The sequence below is a fragment of the Oncorhynchus kisutch genome, linkage group LG7 (assembly GCF_002021735.2).
Source record: "Oncorhynchus kisutch isolate 150728-3 linkage group LG7, Okis_V2, whole genome shotgun sequence".
Taxonomy (NCBI): domain Eukaryota; kingdom Metazoa; phylum Chordata; class Actinopteri; order Salmoniformes; family Salmonidae; genus Oncorhynchus; species Oncorhynchus kisutch.
The window spans coordinates 40995263-41010960 of record NC_034180.2 but is presented as its reverse complement, the minus strand read 5'-3'; the positions used below and the strand labels follow the sequence as shown (position 1 = coordinate 41010960).

The window sequence follows — 15698 nt, the reverse complement described above, 5'->3', positions numbered from 1 at the left end:
GCGCGCACCACTGCTAACTAGCTAGCCATTTCACATTGGTTACAGCAGCATGGCTACCACAGCATTCTGCAGCAATACACCATCCCATCTGGTTTGTGCTTAGTGGGACTATCCTTTGTTTTTCAACAGGACAATGACCCAACACACCTCCAGGCTGTGTAATGGCTATTTGACCAAGAAAGAGAGTGATGGTACTCAGCACTCTATTCCAATTATCTTCAGCATTTTTCAATGAGAAACATTTGGAAATGGAATTTGGTTTACTTTCTGAATCGAAATGGTATTGACCCCAACCCTGGAAGCCTACTCTACAACAATGACCTTACAATGATGACCGTGTGCTGAAGCAAGAAATGATTGCCTACTTCACCCATATTTGGTAAAATTTTTGCAAAAAAGTTGTGTGTAGTTCCAATAGTTCACTGCACCAGTACATGGCAAAAAAGGTTAACTACTGAAACACTTCCTAGATATGAATTTAGTTCAACTACCACCAAGCTAATAGAGCTCGCCAGCTTGTAGTCCTAAAAAAAGAAAGTAGTTACTTCTGGTTTGTTCAGCCATTCCTATGGAGAAAATGAATGGGTAAAGAATAGGGATTTGGGATAAACACTGGAAATAAGGTCTGAGATTAACACAGATTTAGGAGATTTTATACCTATTATTCTATGAGATAATGTCAGTTCGTTAACATGACCTTTATGAATTATGAACCCTTTATGGGCATTGTGTGTTTTTTTCTGACATAAATGCTTCAAAATGTACAAAAAATTACATTGGCTGATTAAGATTATCTCATAGAACAAAACATTTGAGATCTTCTAAGCCTGTGTTTACCACAAACCTTATTTTCTGCGTTAATCCGAAAACCCAACAAAAACGCCATTAATTTCCCCATAGGCTTTGTCCAACGAGCCTACAAAAAGACAACATAACTATTCTCTCTCGGCATAACATGTAGGTCACTACACAACACCAGCAGTAATTCCCTTAACATAGATCAATAGTAATGGCGTCTTTTTGTAGGCACTGTCCTTCGCAAACGCAGGAACGCCCACATGCAGGAACGCCCCGAATTACGTGCTGCAGTTGCACACTATTGAAAACCCCAAATGAAGAAGAACAAAAATGAACGCCCAACTTCCGCTCGACAGGTGAAGCCCGTGACGTCACCGACTCGGAAAGTGCGAGGAACTGCTTCATGAAAACAAAAATAATTTGCCGTTTTGTTTAACTCTTAGAAACAATCTTGCGTAATATACGGCAACGATATGTGTGGTTTCGGTAAGTTAACTTTAAATAGCTTATATTTTAGTGGTGGAAGCAACTTATTGTGTTAACTTTAGCGAGGCAACCATTACGTCTAGGTTGCACAGGTGTTCGTTTGCGTATTTCGAAAGTAAACCGATGATCCACCAATGATGCTTTTAACAGTAAATTAGCTAAACGTTTGGTGAGGACTGGGGAGTCCAATAAGGGACACTGTTGATTCAGTGTTTCAGATGCTTATATGGGGTTTGCCTGTAAACTCGACGTTGAGTTGCATTGAATTTAATTCTACGTCAGGCAGAAATTAGCGTTTGAATCGGGAAAGTTTCCTCTCACCACCGCTACAAGCAAGAATTTTGAATAAAAGTACATTTTAACGTACTTTACCGGTTGGTCCTGTTGGCGGTAGGAATGTGAGACGATTATGTCCACACGAGTGTAATTACATCAACTTTTCAAAGCGCCGGTAGTGAGTTCAGATTTCTATCATGCTCACAACATAAAAAATACACGCATGAAATAGCCTATTTACCGAGCTTGTGCACGTTTACATGGTTCTGCACAGGCTTCATCTGAACGGCTCTACCATAGCTTTGAAAAGTTATAGAATTATACTTTCCTGTGGATATATTCTCACATTCCTACCACCAAAATTACCAACCGCACGGTCCGGTAAAGTATGTTAAAATATAGTTTTATTCAAAATTCTGGCTTGAAGACGTCGTGAGAGTTAACTTCCCTGATTCATGCTAATTTCTGCCTGACTCGAATTCAATGCAAATCAATATTGGGTTTAAATCTGGGGTGTATTCATTAAGTCTTGCAACGGAAACAAGTGACAGTTTAAGAACTAAACGGAAGCAAACATAGCAATCAGAACGAAACAGGGAGAGTCCTACCTGAATTTGCAATAGAAACCAAAACATTTTCCATTTGGAGTAGACAGTTGCAAAACGTTTAGCAACGAAATCCGACTAATGACTAGTACTATCTTGTTTGATCCACACCTTTAGTGTTATAAATGTTTCTACCAACTAATAGGCCAAAGTTGAAGAGGCTTACTTACTTTTATATAGGTAAACTCACAGAACTAGAATGAGATTAAACTGCCATTCTCTATGGTGATTTCTGTGCACTCGACTGTAATCTTATTTACATTCCAGTTCCATTCAAGTAGTACACTGAAATAACAATTATCTTCAGTGCTTTTCAATGAGGACAATGTGGAATTGGAATTAGTTTTACTTTCTGAATCAATGGTATTGACCCCAACCCTGGTAGCCTACTTTACAACAATGACCATACAATGATGACCGTGTGCTGATCTGTCAGATAAGGAGAAGGGCCCAGGGCGTCTGATGAAGAAGGGGTTTACTCTGATCCTGGTGGGTCACATTAACTTCATTCTGGGAGCCATCATCCACGGCAGCATCCTGCGCCACATCTCTAAACCCAACGACCAGATCACCACCGAGTTCACCGCCGCCAACATCATCTCTGTCACCTCCGGACTGCTGGTCAGTCAGAGAATTATAGATAACGATAGTAACAATTAGTAATAACGTGATGTTATAGACAGAAACTGAAATGTTCTGTTTCCATTTTCAGAGCATTGCAACAGGAATCATTGCCATATTGGTGTCAAGAAATCTGTCAGTTTGGAAGCTGGTAAGACCATCAATAACAAGAAAATATCATTTGTAAGATACAATGAACACCATTAAGTCTGCAACTGTCACCTCTTCACCTCCTCTCATCAAAATGTTCCCCACCTCCTTGACTTCACCCCTCTTTTCTCCCTCGCTTTCTCTTTCTCCCTGTCCTTCTGTTCCCCAACTCCAGCACATAGGTCTTCTGATTAGTTCCTTCCTGAATGCCCTACTCTCTGCAGCCTGTGGCATCGGGCTCCTATTGGCTATTAGCCTCACCATTGCCAACGAGGGGAGGGGCCTCATGTTGGGCTGCAACTTCACTGACTTGCCAATCAACGCCCGCTCGCCAGTCAACGCAGACTGCCCCTTTGACACCACACGGATTTATGTAAGTCTCTATCCCTCTCTCTCTCGCTCTGTCTCTATGCTCCTTTGACAACACAAAAATATACATATGTATAAAGTCTCTCTCGTTCTCAATCTGTATGGCTATTAGCCTCACTATTGCCACACACACAGTGCCTTCGGAAAGTATTCAGACCCCTTGACTTTTTCCACATTTTGGTAGGTTACAGCCTTATTCTAAAATTAAGTAGTTTTTTCCTCATCAATCTACACACAATACCCCATGACAGGATTTTAGAAATTTGTGCTAATTAATAAAAAACAGAAATATCACATTTACATAAGTATTCAGACCCTTTACTCAGTACTTTGTTGAAGAATCATTGGCAGTGATTACAGCCTTGAGTCTTCTTGGGTATGATGCTACAAGCTTGGCACACCTGTATTTGGGAAGTTTCTCCCATTCTTCTCTGCATATGCTCTCAAGCTCTGTCCGGTTGGATGTGTAGCATTGCTGCACAGCTATTTTCAGTTCTCTCCAGAGATGTTCGATAGGGTTCAAGTTCAGGCCCTGGCTGGGCCACTCAAGCACGTTCAGAGACTTCTCTCCGAAGCCACTCCTGCGTTGTCTTGGCTGTGTGCTTAGGGGTCGTTGTCCTGTTGGAAGGTAAAACCTTCACCCCAGTGAGGTCCTGAGTTCTCTGGAGCAGGTTTTCATCAAGGATCTCTTTGTACTTTGCTCCATTCATCTTTCCCTCGATCCTGACTAATCTCCCAGTACTTGCCGTTGAAAAACATATCCGCTGCATGATGCTGCCACCACCATGCTTCACCGTAGGGATGGTGCCAGGTTTCCTCCAGACGTGACACTTTGCGTTCAGGCCAAAGAATTCAATCTTGGATTTGTCAGACCAGAGAATCTTGTTTCTCATAGTCTGAGAGTCTTCAGGTGCCTTTTGGTGAGCTCCAGGTAGGCTATCATGTGCCTTTTACTGAGGAGTGGCTTCCGTCTGGCCACTCTACCATGAAGGCCTGATTGGTGGAGTGCTGCAGAGTTGGTTGTCCTTCTGGAAGGTTCTCCCATCTCCACAGAGGAACTCTAGACCTCTGTCAGAGGGACCAAGGCCCTTCACCCCCGATTGCTCAGTTTGGCCGGGTGTCCAGCTCTAGGAAGAGTCTTGGTGGTTGAAAACTTCTTCCAATTAAGAATGATGGAGGGCACTGTGTTCTTGGGGAGCTTCAATGCTGAAAACATTTTTTGGTACCCTTCCCCAGATCTGTGCCTCGACACAATCCTGTCTGACCTCTATGGACAATTCCTTCAACCTTTTTGCTCTGACATGCACTGTCAACTGTGGGACCTTTTATATAGACACGTTTGTGCCTTTCCAAATCATGTCCATCAATTGAATTTACCACAGATGGACTCCAATCAAGTTGTAGAAACATTTCAAGGATGATTGATGGAAACAGGATGCACCTAAGCTCAATTTTGAGTCTCATAGCAAAGGGTCTCAAATACTTATGTAAATGAGGTATTTTTGTAATTAATACATTTGCAAACATTTCTAAACCTGTTTTTGCTTTGTCATTATGGGGTATTGTGTGTAGATTGATGAGGGGGGGGGGAAATTGAATCAATTTAAGAATAAGGCTGTAATGTAACAATGTGGAAAAAGTCAAGGAGTCTGAATACTTTCCAATGGCTGTGCGTGTATGTATATATCTCTTTCATTCTCTCCAGGACACTGCCCTGTCTCTGTGGTTCCCATGTGTACTTCTGGCTGGACTGGAAACAGGACTTTCTATCTGGTGCTTCGTAGTGGGACTGGTACTGAGGGGTCTAGGACCCTGCTCTCACACATACCTCAAAGAACAGGTAATACTCACTCACTCACTCACTCACTCACTCACTCACTCACTTACTTCTTTCTCCATCTCTCCTGTTTCTGTTCTCTGTGCCAGCTGGAGGAGGAGGCTCTAACTAATAGGGCAGATCCAGAGTACTCACTCCAGGTCCGGAGCCTGATTGGTCAACACTCTGCCTACGCATAGAGGACTGCCACAGACTGGGAGGTAAGGGTTCAGTCCACTGGAGCTTGATCCTTCCAACAGATTCTAGCCCCTTCTCCTTTCCCATTGCTCTAGGCCAGGGATGGGCAACGACGGCCACTATTTGTAGGCCTGTGGATCAAATTAAATGTATTTATAAAGCCCTTCTTACATCAGCTGATATCTCAAAGTGCTGTACATAAACCCAGACTAAAACCCCAAACAGCAAGCAATGCAGGTGTAGAAGCACGGTGGCTAGGAAAAACTCCCTAAAAAGGCCAGAACCTAGGAAGAAACCTAGAGAGGAACCAGGCTATGAGGGGTGGCCAGTCCTCTTCTGGCCATGCTGGGTGGAGATTATAAAAGAACATGGCCAAGATGTTCAAAAGTGCATAGATGACCAGCACGGTCTAATAATAATCACAGTGGTTGTCGAGGTTGCAACTCAGGAGTAAATGTCAGTTGGCTTTTCATAGCCGATCATTCAGAGTATCTCTACCACTCCTGCTGTCTCTAGAGAGTTGAAAACAGCAGTCTGGGACAGGTAACATGTCCAGGGAACAGGTCAGGGTTCCATAGCTGCAGGCAGAACAGTTGAAACTGGAGCAGCAGCACAGCCAGGTGGACTGGGGACAGCAAGGAGTCATCATGCCAGGTAGTCCTGAGGCATGGTCCTATGGCTCCGGTCCTCCGAGAGAAAGGGAAATAGAGAGCAACCACCAACTTACCATCCTGAGACAAGGCCGCGTATAGCCCACAAAGATCTCCGCCACGGCACAACCCAAGGGGGGGCACCAACCCAGACTGGAAGATCATGTCAGTGACTCAACCCACTCAATTGGCGCACCCCTCCTAGGGACGGCATGGAAGAGCGCCAGTGACTCAGCCCCGGTAATAGGGTTCGAGGCATAGAATCCCAGTGGAGAGAGGGGAACCGGCCAGGCAGAGACAGCAAGGGTGGTTCGTTGCTCCAGTGCCTTTCTGTTCACCTTCACACTCCAGGGCCAGACTACACAATCATATGACCCAGATGAGTCTTCAGTAAATACTTAAAAGTTGAGACCGAGTCTGCGTCTCTCACATGGGTAGGCAGACCATTCCATAAAAATGGAGCTCTATAGGAGAAAGCCCTGCCTCCAGCTGTTTGCTTTCTAGGGAGAGTTAGGAGGCCTGCGTCTTGTGACCGTAGCATACGTGTAGGTATATATGGCAGGACCAAATCGGAAAGATAGGATAGATAGGAGCAAGCTTTGTAGGTTAGCAGTAAAACCTTGAAATCAGCCTTTGCCTTAACAGGAAGCCAGTGTAGAGAGGCTAGCACTGGAGTAATATGATCAATTCTTCTTTTGGTTCTAGTCAAGATTCTAGCAGCTGTGTTTAGCACTAACTGAAGTTTATTCAGTGCTTTATCCGGGTAGGCAGAAAGTAGAGCATTGCAGTAGTCTAACCCAGAAGTGACGAAAGCATGGATGAACTTTTCTGCATTATTTTTGGACAGAAAGTTTCTGATTTTTGCAATGTTGTGTAGATGGAAAAAAGCTGTCCTTGAAACAGTCTTGATATGTTCGTCAAAAGAGAGATCAGGGTCCAGAGTACTGCCGAGGTCCTTCATTTAATTTGCAACGACTGTACCACCATCAAGATTAATTGTCAGATTCAACAGAAGATCTCTGTGTTTCTTGGGACCAAGAACAAGCATATCTGTTTTGTCCGAGTTTAAAAGTAGATCATTTGCAGCCATCCACTTCCTTATGTATGAAACACAGGCTTCCAGCGAGGGCAATTTTGGGGCTTCACCATGTTTCATTGAAATGTACAGCTGTGTGTCATCCTCATAGCAATGAAAGTTAACATTATGTTTCCGAATGACATCACCAAGAGGTAAAATATATAGTGAAAACAATAGTGGTCCTAAAACGGAACCTTGAGGAACACCGAAATTTACAGTTGATTTGTCAGAGGACAAACTGATATCTTTCCGACAGATAAGATCTAAACCAGGCCAGAACTTGTCCGTGTAGACCAATTTGGGTTTCCAATCTCTCCAAAAGAATGTGGTGATCGATAGTATCAAAAGCAGCACTAAGTTCTAGGAGCACGAGGACCGATGCAGAGCCTCGGTCTGACGCCATTAAAAGGTAATTTACCACCTTCACAAGTTCAGTCTCAGTGCTATGATGGGGTCTAAAACCAGACTAAAGCGGTTCGTATACATTTTTTGTCTTCAGGAAGGCAGTGAGTTGCTTCGCAACAGCTTTTTCCCAAAAATATGAGAGGAATGGGACATTCGATATAGGCCGATAGTTTAAAAAAATATTTTCTGGGTCAAGGTTTGGCTTTTTCAAGAGAAAAACTGCCACTTTTTTTGTGAGTTTGGTACACATCCGATAGATAGAGAGACATTTATTATGTTCAACATAGGAGGGCCAAGTACAGGAAGCAGCTATTTCAGTAGTTAAGTTGGAATTGGGTCCAGTATGCAGCTTGACGGTTTAGAGGCCATGATTATTTTCATAATTTTGGCAAGAGATATAGTACTAAAACACTTGAGTGACTCCCTTGATCCTAGGTCCTGGCAGAGTTGTGCAGACTCAGGACAACTGAGCTTTGGAGGAATACACAGATTTAAAGAGGAGTCCGTAATTTGCTTTCTAATGATCATGATCTGTTCCTCAAAGAAGTTAATGAATTTATCACAGCTGAAGTGAAAGCCATGCTCTCTTGGGGAATGCTGCTTTTTAGTTAGCTTTGCGACAGTATCAAAAACATTTAGGATTGTTCTTAATTGAGTAAAATAAGTTGGAAAATAAGGATGATCGAGCAGCAGTGAGGGCTCTTCGATACTGCACGGTACTGTCTTTCCAAGCTAGTCGGGAAAGACTTCCAGTTTGGTGTGGTGCCATTTCTGTTCCAATTTTCTGGAAGCTTCAGAGCTCTGGTATTTTCTGTATACCAGGGAGCTAGTTTCTTAGGACAAATGTTTTTGTTTTTAGGGGTGCGACTGCGTCTAGGGTATTGCGCAAGGTTAAATTGAGTTCCTCAGTTAGGTGGTTAACTGATTTTTGTACTCTGACGTCCTTGGGTAGGTGGAGGGAGTCTGGAAGGACATCTAGCAATCTTTGGGTTGTCTGAGAATTGGATCAATCCCCCCAGGATAAAAAGAATAGTATTATGTGGTTGTGCATCAGCAGTTATGTCAGTCACTGACAGTCACTCAATTAGCCCATGTCAGCTAAAAAAATGTAATCTCGTCAGCTATCTAAACTTGTACTAATTGTGGTCAAATTAACGCCCTCATTGATTTTGTTTGTTACTCTCACTCAGATATCATATTTAAAACTGCAACAATTTCTGTATGTCCAAAGGCAAAATGTGTAGAATTTCAGGAAATTAGCTTCAAAACTTATCAAGAGGGGGGTCGCTAAAATGTTTTGTTTGCAAGGTGGGGTGGCCCCTCAGTGAAATGTTGACTGCATGTGTGGGTATGGATGTGGGTACACAGACTCACAAGCCACTGTGGCCCCTCATGATGAGTTCAGATTTTTGTGGCCCCCACACCCCATCAGTTACTCATCACTGCTCTAAAGGGCACCACGGTGCCTAATGGTGCTTGTTTTAGTGAACCTGCAAAACACAAGTACTTCATAGGTTATGTCTGTGTAATTACCATTTAATTTGAGGTTATTTCTGCATGATAAACGGAAGTGCTACCGTTTTACATGTAATCTGCTTCCTTCAGATCTGACACAACTAAAGATATGTTTCAACTGAGCTGAAGTAATATCTCTCCTCGTGCTTTCTTGTCAACAGTGTTTGATGACGAAGGTGTGACTGAGCCTCTTCGTCTTCAGAGAACCTCCCTGGTGCCTTTACCTCCATTCATACCAAAGACTCTCCTCTCCCTCAACGTGATAGGCTAGCTAGACTGCTGGATGACATTGTCTCTGTGTCTGCCTCAGAATGTCTGTCCTCCCCTCGATCCGCCAACATTTCACAAATGCAAAATTACAAATGCCTGTAGTGTAGAGATTATTTATGGATCAATATCTTCGTTATAGTATTTTAAATAATTGCATTTAATCACATTTGGCATTTATCATGCTTCATGCTTTTTTCATTTTCTGCACATGTTATTTCCTCCTTTTAACAGCAGCACACTGTTATATACCTCGTTAAATTTAACGACTAACTCTCAGCTTAGCCAAAGATGTTTGTTTTATGACTACTCTTGTATTTAACTACCAATCTCAGCCAAAGATGTTTTATTGTCATGTGTGTTTTTGTAACCTGATTATGTCTACCTGCCTGATCTACCAGGCCTCGATGCACTCCATAGTGTTTACTACTCTGTTATTTCCTGGCTTGAATGTATACTGTGGGGATATGGGAAGACAATGCCTGAGAGGGGCTCTGAGGGTTCATCTCAAATTCCTAGAAACAAATCTCCCACATTGCAGTTTTCTCCCAATTTTATTTCTCCTGCAGGTGCATATAGAAGAAGGGGAACAGGGAGAGCTGAACCACTTTAGTGTACTGAGACGCACACTGAAATTTTGACTGAAACCCAATGCAGCAGAGCAGCCCCTGGGGGCCGGGGTGCATGAGTGGTCAGGTAGACACCAGTATGTAAGTCATACAGGTGTAGCTGGGATGGGCTCACATTCCCCGACACCAGGCAGAAGTTATCAGCTCAGTGCTGAAACGGTTCATCTGGTGCTGGGTTAAATCAAGCGGGTCGTAATCTTTGCACACAACGCTAATCCCCTGATCTGAGGGGGGAATCAATATTGATATAAGGAGGTGACTGACCCTGTCCCAACAAAGGTTGTTTTCTATGCGTGGCCAGCTGAATGTTGTTCCTCCAGGGCTGCCATATGTTGTACTGTAGTACTACTACTTTAGTGGGTGTCCACTAGCTTCCATAGCCACAAAGTCATATTCCACAGTCACAAAGTTGTAATTGGCTACAAAAACAAGCTTTTTGGTTTTAATTTAAGGTTAGCAGTGTGGTTAAGTTCAGGGCTAAGGTTAGGTTTAAAATAAAATTTTAAGACTTTAATTGTAGAAATGGGTGGGGTGTATGACTTTGTGGTAACTAGTGTCGACCACTTTGCAGGGATAAACTAGTGTAGGCTACTCATTAGAATGAGCTGGATTTCACTGAGTTTAAACCCTGGTGGATTGTCACTGGAATGTAGTCCAATAACATTTTATGTGTAAGGGTTGGGGTCTTACATTTTTTATTCAGGAAGTCAGTTGAACTTCCTGAATTGATCCTGACCATGACCTCAATCTACATTTCATGCATGGTGTGTTTTGGTTGCCTGCAGTATTTTTTACATGAAGTTGCATGTGTTTAGTTGATTTTATATTTAAGGACTGCACCGATCAATGTGTTCAACGTTTTTATATGGAATCATTTTCTTCAAATAAATGTTAACTCTTTGATTTATCATTACTATCCTCTGTGTTCTCTTCACGTGACTGTTTACATCAGTGTTAAGGTGGGATGGGGACTTTCAAGTTCACTCAGTCGGCAAACTATTGCGCAACCATGAAGGAATGCACAGTGTATATATAACTGGACACGGTGTGAATTATATTGGGATTTATCTGATATATCACACAAATCAATTGAATTGGTCGATGATAATGTTGCATACACTGGTGGTCTAGCTCAAAGCGCGCGTCCGGGGAACAGATTATTTCATGGATTTGCGTGCAGCAGCGAGAGAGAAGACGGAGAGAGCTAGCGACGTGCTTGTGTATTGTCACTGGAAGAAACAGCGGCAAAGAGCAGTGCAGATCGACGATTATTCCAATTGAAGGTGAAGATTTGCTTTGGGGTTTTTAGGAGGGCGGGGGGGCATGGATTTTTTTTGGCATTATGCACAAGACGTTCATTCCTAGACTTTGTTCTTGTTATAGCTTGCATATTTAGTCACTTTATCAGTTTGAGGTTGCGACACAAATTGCAATGTAACCATGTCACGTTTACGAGTTAGCTATCGTATACATTTTTTAAATGACTAAAACAATCCAATACATGATTTGTTTTCTTTGCTTCCTATAAAAAATGCAACGCGAATGGTAGCGTTAGAACAGAGACAAGTTCCTTCGCGAGCTGTAGTTCAGAGATTTCAGACATTCTAAAATGACATGAGGCTAGATAGAAAAACAATGTTACACTATTATTGCGTTGCATTTAGTTACCATTAACCGGCATAGCTACATTACTACACACGTACAGAGGTTGCTGTATCTCCTATACACCGTTTAAATGGCATTTCTTTCAGATACCGTCAGTGGCAGGGTAATCAACCCATGCGAAACATTGGGAGAATACGTTAGTTGGTCGGATTGCATGGGTGTACATTTAAATGAAAAGAGTGGAAATGCAAGACGATGCATGATTTTCTAGGCATAATATATTGAATTGACTGGAAGGGCGTGTGCGCAGCTGTGTAGTAACAACGCCCAATAAGGTTGTCCTGCAAAAATGACTATAAATTGCTCTGCGTAGTAACTACTACATAGATACATACTGTATTGGACGACACACAACTATAGGCCTGTATACCTATAGGTGTGTCATAGACCTATAGGACAGTATCATGTTGACAGTAGCCAATCCTGATAGAAATGCATTTTTATAATATAGCTGCCTGTATGTAAGCTTATGTTTACCAGTGAAGTTGAACTGACAACCAATTGTTTTCACCCTCATCAATTATCTGTCTGTTTGAGCATCAATACATACATAAAACAATAACAGTGACTGTAATAATAATGTAATAAAGACAATCTATGGGGACTTGTGTAAATGAGGGGTGGGGTTGCTGTTTTTCAACTCCCAGTCTCTTGTCACTTATTTACAATTGTATAGGACTGTCTTGTCACTTGTCTAAACATTCTTTTGTATTTTAACTTGTAGGTCTTGCTTGACTTGTGCTACTGGGCCATTGGACGTTCTTTGTGAAGAAACACTGAATGCTTTCAATAGGCAGTCTCTTCTTTCATTGGAGAGAGAAGACCATAGCTGTGCTGGGGGAAACGGTGGAAAATCTAGCCTGATGATCACAGCCCTCCAGTGGGAACAGACCTAGACAGAGGAGGCTGACTAGGTGGATCCCATAGCCAGACAGGGTGCACTCCTCTGGGGGATGGAAGCAGCAGGATTCCCCTGTGAGTGCCACAGATCTCCATGGTGTGATTGTGTAGAAGAAGAAGAATAGCCCTGCTGTTATCTCATCCCTCCTTTCCTCTCTTCATCCCTCTCTCCCCCTCCCCTACTCATTGAGGATGAGAGTGAGGTGGGACTACACATCACCTGCAATAGCAGACTCACACAGAGAGAGGGTCATGCCTAGGTCACTCTTCCTCTTGCTTCTCTTCCTCTCATCCCTCTGCTCCACCTGTCTGTCCATCCATGCGGAGACAGCAGAGAGCCACAGTACGTTTACATGTGAGCCAGTAGGACTGCGGATGTGCCAGGACCTGCCTTACAATGCCACCTTCATGCCCAACCTCCTCAACCACTACGACCAGCAGACGGCCGCACTCGCCATGGAGGTACCGACTATAGCTGTGTCTGTATATATGGGCATTGCTGTTGCTCCAAAGGGATAATGGTTTATGAATAGAGACTGATATGAGGTTGTAATTGGAGCGTTTGGGCTGACATAGAATCCAACCGACTCAGGTTACTGGCTGTTCTGTCCTTCTTCAGAATGAATGGGCAAGGATAGGTTTTTACAGTCAGTAGGCTTTAGCCTACTAGCAATTATTTCTCAGCAGATTTCAAGGCTGACATATTTTTCTGTAGTAGAGTTTTGGGTAAAACCTTGTAAAGGGGTAGAGTTAGGGGTAAAACCTTGTAAAGGGGTAGAGTTAGGGGTAAAACCTTGTAAAGGGGTAGAGTTAGGGGTAAAACCTTGTAAAGGGGTAGAGTTGGGGGTAAAACCTTGTAAAGGGGTAGAGTTAGGGGTAAAACCTTGTAAAGGGGTAGAGTTAGGGGTAAAACCTTGTAAAGGGGTAGAGTTAGGGGTAAAACCTTGTAAAGGGGTAGAGTTAGGGGTAAAACCTTGTAAAGGGGTAGAGTTAGGGGTAAAACCTTGTAAAGGGGTAGAGCTGGGGGTAAAACCTTGTAAATACATGTCTTTCTCTGTCCGTATGCCTGTGGCTTGGAGGCGACGTGTCAGACAGTATTTTCTGATTGGATGATGAAAGGTCTGACTTGTGTGTGTGTGTCATCTGCATCTCCAGTTAAAGGCATTAATGACTATGATGGCATAATGTTATCTCCAACCTTTAAAAATGCCCTCATCTGTTTTGTTACCCATCACCTTACTACACATGTACACTCAGTGTATATAGCTTCCAAAAACCATTTGGCTGTACTTTCATCTTTTACCTCGCTTTCTCTCCTCTGTCTAAATCTAGTTGTAGCATGATGATGATGACATAACTTATGTTTTGCTGCAGTGGACCAGTTATGTAAATATATTATGAATGAAGTGTAAAAATCCAATCTGGTCCAGAAATTCCCAGCACAGCTGTTCCTCATTTTCAGATGATCTTGACCCCGTCTGAATCACCCGAAAACATCACATGGGGAAAACCAACCAGGTGGTGATTTATTTTCTGTGTATTCAATCATTGAGCATTTTTTGTTGTTGTTGAATCGTATCAACATATATTAATGTTAAGATTTTAAACTAACGTCTGTTGTTGAACTTGATTTAATCCAGTAGAGAAGTTGCCTAACCTAAACCCTACCCTGCAGCCCCAGAAGTCAGCTTTACAAAATTGTTGCAACAAAATCAAATTCAAATCAAATCAAATTTATTTATATAGCCCTTCGTACATCAGCTGATATCTCAAAGTGCTGTACAGAAACCCAGCCTAAAACCCCAAACAGCAAGCAATGCAGGTGTAGAAGCACGGTGGCTAGGAAAAACTCCCTAGAAAGGCCAATACCTAGGAAGAAACCTAGAGAGGAACCAGGCTATGTGGGGTGGCCAGTCCTCTTCTGGCTGTGCCGGGTGGAGATTATAACAGAACATGGCCAAGATGTTCAAATGTTCATAAATGACCAGCATGGTCGAATAATAATAAGGCAGAACAGTTGAAACTGGAGCAGCAGCACAGTCAGGTGGAAGTTGAAACTGGAGCAGCAGCATGGCCAGGTGGACTGGGGACAGCAAGGAGTCATCATGTCAGGTAGTCCTGGGGCATGGTCCTAGGGCTCAGGTCAGTTGAAACTGGAACAGCAGCATGGCCAGGTGGACTGGGGACAGCAAGGAGTCATCATGTCAGGTAGTCCTGGGGCATGGTCCTAGGGCTCAGGTCCTCCGAGAGAGAGAAAGAAAGAGAGAAGGAGAGAATTAGAGAACGCACACTTAGATTCACACAGGACACCGAATAGGACAGGAGAAGTACTCCAGATATAACAAACTGACCCCAGCCCCCCGACACATAAACTACTGCAGCATAAATACTGGAGGCTGAGACAGGAGGGGTCAGGAGACACTGTGGCCCCATCCGAGGATGGGAGTTGCAATGTGCGAGTGTTCTAGTTGTCTCTCCCAGTCTCCCTGGCAGCATCAGTGGAGGGCTCTGGATGTGGGAACCCGCAGAGGAAATGTAATAATATCCCTCACGGGACACTGGCTATACCCGCTCTGATTCATAGTGTCTTTGTGTGTGCACGCGAACGCGGCTTACATCTGTCTCACCAGAACGCTGTGTAAACCCTGCCTTTAGTGAACCACATTCAATTACAGCAACAGAAAACATGTATCGAGTAGAGTTGTAGCCCTGACTGTTGAGCTGTAGCTGGGCCCTGGGTTTAATGCTGTATGTTTGTCTGAGGCCTGTAGCCCTGGTTGGTGGTGTAGTTGGGCCCTGGGTTTAATGCTGTATGTTTGTCTGAGGCCTGTAGCCCTGGTTGGTGGTGTAGTTGGGCCCTGGGTTTAATGCTGTATGTTTGTCTGAGGCCTGTAGCCCTGACTGTTGAGCTGTAGTTGGGCCCTGGGTTTAATGCTGTATGTTTGTCTGAGGCCTGTAGCCCTGGTTGGTGGTGTAGTTGGGCCCTGGGTTTAATGCTGTATGTTTGTCTGAGGCCTGTAGCCCTGGTTGGTGGTGTAGCTGGGCCCTGGGTTTAATGCTGTATGTTTGTCTGAGGCCTGTAGCCCTGGTTGGTGGTGTAGTTGGGCCCTGGGTTTAATGTTGTATGTTTGTCTGAGGCCTGTAGCCCTGGTTGGTGGTGTAGCTGGGCCCTGGGTTTAATGCTGTATGTTTGTCTGAGGCCTGTAGCCCTGACTGTTGAGCTGTAGTTGGGCCCTGGGTTTAATGTTGTATGTTTGTCTGAGGCCTGTA

At 43.5% G+C, this 15698-nt stretch overlaps 2 protein-coding genes across 3 annotated transcripts in view; both read left to right on the top strand.

The window, feature by feature from the left end:
- Positions 1 to 1110: 1110 nt before the first annotated feature.
- On the top strand, positions 1111 to 10773 carry LOC109894625 (keratinocyte-associated protein 3). Of its 2 annotated transcripts, XM_020488242.2 has the most exons (7): positions 1129 to 1284; positions 2602 to 2786; positions 2878 to 2937; positions 3112 to 3309; positions 5011 to 5145; positions 5232 to 5342; positions 9129 to 10773. In XM_020488242.2, the coding sequence occupies exons 1-6, from the start codon at positions 1272 to 1274 to the stop codon at positions 5319 to 5321; spliced, it is 681 nt and encodes a 226-aa protein (XP_020343831.1). In that variant the 5' UTR covers positions 1129 to 1271; the 3' UTR covers positions 5322 to 5342; positions 9129 to 10773. The 2 variants fall into 2 exon arrangements, 1 of the variants encoding a protein (XP_020343831.1); XR_004210660.1 differs by having other exon boundaries at positions 1111 to 1284; positions 5011 to 5342; positions 9129 to 10771.
- Positions 10774 to 10829: 56 nt separating this feature from the next.
- Positions 10830 to 15698, top strand: part of LOC109894624 (frizzled-3) — a 51047-nt gene continuing 46178 nt past the window's right edge. The window contains exons 1-2 of the mRNA XM_020488240.2: positions 10830 to 11146; positions 12253 to 12890. Of these exons, the coding sequence (XP_020343829.1) occupies positions 12621 to 12890 (270 nt within the window). The 5' untranslated portion in view covers positions 10830 to 11146; positions 12253 to 12620. The remainder of the gene's footprint in view (positions 11147 to 12252; positions 12891 to 15698) is intronic.